The 6,648-nt window shown below is 29.1% G+C and overlaps 1 protein-coding gene across 1 annotated transcript in view; it reads left to right on the forward strand.

The window, feature by feature from the left end:
- LOC117178536 (angiotensin-converting enzyme-like) overlaps positions 1–5,591 on the forward strand; it is a 36,398-nt gene extending 30,807 nt beyond the window's left edge. The window contains exons 8-10 of the mRNA XM_033369964.1: positions 5,099–5,189; positions 5,275–5,452; positions 5,541–5,591. Of these exons, the coding sequence (XP_033225855.1) occupies positions 5,099–5,189; positions 5,275–5,452; positions 5,541–5,591 (320 nt within the window). The remainder of the gene's footprint in view (positions 1–5,098; positions 5,190–5,274; positions 5,453–5,540) is intronic.
- Positions 5,592–6,648: the final 1,057 nt, after the last annotated feature.

Genomic DNA, 6,648 nt, shown 5'->3' on the forward strand with positions numbered 1-6,648 from the left:
GGCTTTGAAGGAATATAACTTAAAATATTTGGTAGACTTGGCTCTTCCCGGATTTTTTCAGAATAACAGCTACTGGTTCAGGACTCAAGTTGATGGGTTCGCCAGTCGGTAAAAAATGGTAAATGGAGAAAAATTATTATTAAAAGTATTAATATTCGAAAGATTTCAAAAGATTATATGAAATAATCTTCAAAAATCCATTCATTCAATTTGTCAATGTGAAAGCTCCTATGTTTCCGTTCGCTTTTTGCGAGTTTTTTGTTTCGTGACTTGAAGAAATATAAATTGTTCTTTTTTCATAAAAATGCTTTATAATTTATTTTCAAGCGTTTACTTTTGAACTTTAGGTTAAAATAATTAATTTCATAAAGCCTGATCAACAATTTGAAAGTTAATCATTTCTAACGACTTACTTTTACGATACAGATGAAACTAATATAAGTGTACACTGTACACTAGCGTGACTCAAATACGGTATTTAGAGGTTAGCAATCCCCTCATTTCATTGCAAAGCCGAAAAAACAATTTCCATAATTTGTTATTTTTTTATTTTAACACGTGTCGGTTACGACTTGAAGTTTCCCATTTAAAACGCACGGGGGAAAATCACAACATAAGCCCACGAGTCTTTAAAAACTACCCTTAAAATTAAAAATATCAATTCTTCATGAAATAGACCTTTTGAGCACTGTATTCTCGTCTTTTTTTATTTGAAATTATTTATATTGGTCTGGTAAAATATTTATCAACATTGGCTTATTAATTTTCAATTATTCAAACAAATAAATTTTGTTTACGTATGTTTTTTGAGAAAATTCGCCTTTTATCCAAAAATTATTACTAATGGTCTAGTAGAATATTTATTAACATTATTTCATTAATTTCCAAGTAGTTAAACAATTCTAATTTTTTAAAGTAAATTTTGCTATACAAGTTTTTTTAGTTAAAATTATTACTATTTCTTCAGTGGAATGTTTACTAAGATTGGTTAATTAATTTCTTATTGTTTAAGCAAATACCGTTTGTTTCAATTTTTTTCAAATAAAAATTATAACTGCTGGTTTAAATGAACGTTTATCAATATTGGTTAATTAATTTTTAATGATGTAAGCAAATATCATTTATTTAAAAAAGGTTTTTTATAAACAAATTTGACAAACTGGCAGTTTATTATTGTCAATAAGATATTGAAAAGTATTATTCCACTAGACCAATGTAAATAATTTTTAGTAAAAAGAGACGAGAATAGAGTGGTCAAAATGTCGACGCCATGAAGAATTTACATTATTGGTTTTAAATGTAGTTTTAAATGACTCATGGGGATGTGTTAGGGGTGTCAAACCCATATGCCTGATATATGAAATTCTTCTTCATATAATTTTCATCAGTCCTCTATACTTTCACGTCACATTTTCCTAAACCCTACAAAATTATTCCAAAAACTCAAAGAAGAAACCTTTCCTTAATGTTTTTACATGGGAAATTTCAAGTCAAAACCAGCACCTGTTAAAATCAAAATTAAAAAAACTGGATTTTCTTTTTTTTAATTTGGAACGAAATGTCGGGTGAGGATCGTTACTCTTTATCAGGAAAAAAATTAGCCAAACATTTATTGTCTACCTTACTTTACACCTTTTAATGTTTTTCAAATGATTTTTAAAATTATGACGATCATTAAATTAATTAATTAATTAATTAATTTAAAATTAATTAGTTTTGAAAATCTTCAAATTTTACTATGTATAAAAACATTCCGTGAGTTCTGTAGAAATAATGTAGCCTTAAAAATTAAGGAGAATTAGAAACCCTTTTAATCTTGAAATCCTGTTTAAATTTCTTAAATCTTATAAATTTATTTTTATATCCCTTAAAATATTATGAAATTACTTCAAATCTTTACGATCCGTTAAAATATAATAAAATTCCTGCAAGAACCCGAGAAATTTCATGAAATCTGATTATATTATCTGAAATCCTAAAATTTGGTTTGAAATGCCTTCAAAGCCTTAAAAATCTCTTAAAATCATTAAAGTCTTTAGTAATTTTATGAAATTCCTTAATATCCTGTAAAAATCCTTCGGAAATTTCACCAAATTTTTTTAATCTCTTAAAAATTGCTTGGAATCCTCGGAAAACCCCTGAAATATTTGTAATGCTTTGAAATATTTTTAAATACTTCAAAATTTTTTTCAGCGCTTGGAAATAGCTGGGAATCCTTCAAAATACTGTAAAATATTTAAAATACTCTCAAATAACTCAAAATCCATTTAACTTCTTGAAATCTACTGAAAATATTTGAAAACTTTTTTAAATCCCTTAAAATATTTGATGTTCTATACAGATTTTATAAAATATCCTTAAAATCCTTCGTAATATTAGTAAACCTTCTGAAATCCCTTGGAATATTTTTCAATATTCTAAAATCTTATAAATCCTATTAAATCCTTTCAAATATTTTGAAATTCAAGGAAAATCTTTAAACTGCACATGAAGCGAAATATTTGAAATAATCTTCAAGCCTTTAAAATTTCTTATGTCATGTGGAATTCTTCGCCATCCATGTAAATATCACAAAATCTTTCGACTTTTTTCTGTCTATAGATATTCGTTAAAAATCGTTTAAAATTGCCCCATTAAAATTCTTTAAAATTTTTAACATTCTCTGTTGTTTCTAGAAATCAGTAAAATCAATCAAATTCTGCCTTTTATCTCTCTTTAAAATATTTTAAAATTCTTCAAAAAGTTTAACAGCTTTGAACTTTCTTCAAAATAATGGGAATACTTGAAAATTCTATGAAATCGCTTGAAAGCTATTAAAATCCTTGCAATACTTTAAATCTCTCAATATCCTTTTAAATCTTCGGAAATAGAAAAAATATTTTGATAACTTTAAAAAATTGAGTAGATGGGTTTTTGGAATCAGTACGCTAGACTCATTGGGCTGATTAGTGAATCCGAGTCTGATTCTGAACGCTAATTTTTGTAAATAAATAATATGTCCATTTGTCTAACTTGAAGATATTTGAGCGAAAAAGTCAAGCTTTTTTTAGACAATATAAAATATTCCTGAGTTCGGAAAAGGTCTGATAAAATTGTTTCATTTGACTTTGTGGTTAAGTACTCAGTACTAAACTTGAACATTTTTTTAGGTAAAAAATTTAATTTTAAAAATTTTTGAATGAATCTGTATTATCACCAGAGGTCATTTCCGTCGATCAGAGTAGATATCCTTCCACAATCTGCGAAAATAGAATTCAAAACTATCGATCAAGTAAACTCTTCAAAAAGCAGAAAATACTTGATGTCATTTCTGACTAGATGGAAAATAAATTAAAAAGTTTAAAAAAAAAAGATCTTCACACTCCGCTTCACTGGGAATCGAACCAAAGAACTTCCGATTGCTGGTCGGGTGCTTTTCAAATTAAGCTCTTACAGAGATCGAAAGAAAAATCATTTTGCAGAAACATGCGCTATCTCAAGCCAGGCATTACATTTATGGTACGACTAATCTTTCTGAAAAAAATATTTTCTCACTTCGCTCCACTGGGAATCGAACCATATCAATTCCTCTAAATTACTCGTATCATAAATGTAACAACTGGCTTGAGATAGCTTATATCTCTATAAAAGGATTTTCCTTTCGATCTCTCTAATAGCTTAATGGGAAAAGAAACCGGCCGGCAATCGGAAGTTCTGTGTTTCGATTCCCAGTGGAGCGAAGTGAGAAGATCTTTTTGAGAAAAATTTAAATAAGAATTTTTAAATTTTTATCACTTGAAATAATATTGAGTGAACGGTAAATCACAGGAAACCTTCCTGTGAACATTCAAGGTTGCTAGATTGGGCTATTAATCGCCAATTGGCTACTTTTCGGCTATAGCTACTTTCGTCACTAATTATTTTTCTAGTGAATAGATTGGTAGAATACATTTTTCTAAGCAGATATAGGAAAGTGGGGTGAATGTCTAAAAAAGTGTTCGGAACGCTAGGAAAAAGATCATGAACTCAAAAGTATATACGTCCCATAACAATTTATCATAGCATCTCTTTACATCTATTTATCCTATTTTATTTATTCTAATATTAATTAATATATTATTATATATTAATCATTACTTTATTCGACGATGAACACACTCAAATTATTTTGATGACTTTCTGAGAGTGTTAAATTTTGTGATGAATACATTTGTATTTTTTTATTTATAAATTTTTTACGGAAATGTTATTTATGAATCTTTTTCATTTCACCTATTTCGCCCTTTAGCAACTTTAAATTATACTTATAAATTTGTTAGTATGAAAACCGCGAAATAGGCCGCCTCATTTAAATTTTGTATCCGATATTTAGGGTTATGATACTTCTGTGCTTTTTGGACTACTCATACTTCCTCTATTCGCGACTTTGTTTGGTGGGAATCTGGCAACACTGGTGAAACTTCTTGTCCTATTTTTATTTTATGATCTTTTTAAGGATATGATGCGTTAAAGATGTGCAAATTAGCAGAGTCCTTTTTCGCGTCGATGAACTTGAGTGCGATGCCTGAAACCTTCTGCAATAAATCCCTTTTGGTAAAACCAACTGATTGAGAAGTCGATTGTCAGCCCATGGGTCTGGATTTTAGTAATCGTGAAGATTTTAGATTGAAAGTGTGCGCTGAAGTCAATGAAGCTTCCCTTGAGGTGCTACATAATGAAATGGGCTAAATTGAGTATTATCTGGCAAACAAAGACCAGCCTGATGTCTCTAGACATTTTTCAAATCCAGGATTTAGAGAAGGAGTTGCAAATGTGGCATATATGAGTTTTTCAACACCTGAACATTTGCATGCAGAAAATAAACTTTCTGAAAAACTATATTCCTGATGAGGAAGCTTCTTTAAACCATTTGTATTTTACATGTCTGGAGAAAGTAATTTTACTCCCTTACGCATACATAATTGATGTATGGCGATATGATATTTTTAGGGGTAAAACTACTAAGTATCAGTATAACTGTAAATGTTAAATATGTATAATATTTATTCATTTTTATTACTCCTGACTTACTTTATTGGTAATTTCACTCAGTTTCAATTCCTCGAATCCTTGTGTACAGCAGCTGGAGAATATGATCCCGAAAATCCAGAAAGTAAACCTCTTTATAAATGTGACATAACTGGTAGTAAGGAGGCTGGAAATCTTCTTAAGTGTGCATAAATTATGAATATGTATGCAAAAGTTTTTTTTTTGACATAAAAAGGAAAGCACTATACGAAAAATTTTGAATTTTAGATCAATGATGAAAATGGGCGCCTCTAAACCATGGCCAGATGCAATGGAGGTATTGACAGGTCAACGGAAAATGAGCATATCTGGCATCTTGGATTATTTCAAACCGCTTCAGGATTGGCTGACCGCTGAGAATGAAAAAAAAACAATGAATATATTGGATGGAAAAAAAGCTGCAAACGTATGTTAAGAATGTTATTTCTGTTTGGAATTTAAATAATATAATAGATTTTGAAGGGAAATTGCAAAAAATTATATATTGATTTCAGGCTGCTTACAAGCTCGAGGAAAACATTGATGCTGATATGTTCATTAATTAGTAATCTACAAATTTTATGTTTTTGGGAACTTTTAATTTTAGATCTAAGCTCTAAGCTATTTTTCGTTTGTTGACTTTATGCATAGAAATTCGCACTTAATGTAGATACCGAAAGTTAATTTTATTGGAAAACTTACTAAATTGACATCACTCTCGGATACTTTTATGCTACTCTAAGTCAATAAAAATGATTTGATTATCAATTTTCTTCATGTGTATTCTTATCTGTTGCAATAAATTCTTATTCAACTAGAATATTTGTATGTTTCATGGAAGATTAGGCAAAATAGAATGCATTATCGATCTTCGGATAAAAGTTTAATCACTTCGAACTATATTTGGTTCTAATAAATGAACAAATAAGAAACAAAGGAATTTTTATTCCCTCTCTAAAAAAATTATCGTTACAAAACTCGCAATATCGTAATTTTTATTGTTTTCAGGTTTTCGCTATACTTATCGGCCTATAAAGAAGATATAAATGATCAGAAATCGTTTTCTTTTTATGTTCATAACTGCGAATTAAAATTTATGAACTTTCCACCAAAAATAGAATTGCGATTCTAAAAATCCGGACAGTCCGAGCGTTTATCTGGGTTTATCACACGGTCGAGTATAAACGTATTGACTTAACAAGGGAAAAGGAGAGCTGGGCAGGGAATTTTCAACAAAATAATAAAATTTTCACTTAGAATAGATAAATTTACACCTGAAACAAATTAATCTTAAGCCAAACATTAATGGGTTTTAACGAAAGAAAAAAAAATTCTTCCAAAATAGATGAATTTTCACCGATAAAAAACGAATTTTTAACAAAGCAGATGAATATGTAACTGCAAAGAATGACTTGTTAACAAAAATTTTCAATTATCTACTTCCCTGATGTCTTGGTATTCCCTCACCTGTATCCAATACATACGAGGGTAGTTCAATAAGTCCTTAGAATGAAGTATAATAACAATTTTTTTTGGGTAATTTTTTTTTTTATTTTTCAACATAATCTCCTTGGAGCTCTATACACTTGGTCAATCGCTTTTCAAGTTTTTTTAATCCTTCAG

The sequence above is a fragment of the Belonocnema kinseyi genome, chromosome 8 (assembly GCF_010883055.1).
Source record: "Belonocnema kinseyi isolate 2016_QV_RU_SX_M_011 chromosome 8, B_treatae_v1, whole genome shotgun sequence".
Taxonomy (NCBI): domain Eukaryota; kingdom Metazoa; phylum Arthropoda; class Insecta; order Hymenoptera; family Cynipidae; genus Belonocnema; species Belonocnema kinseyi.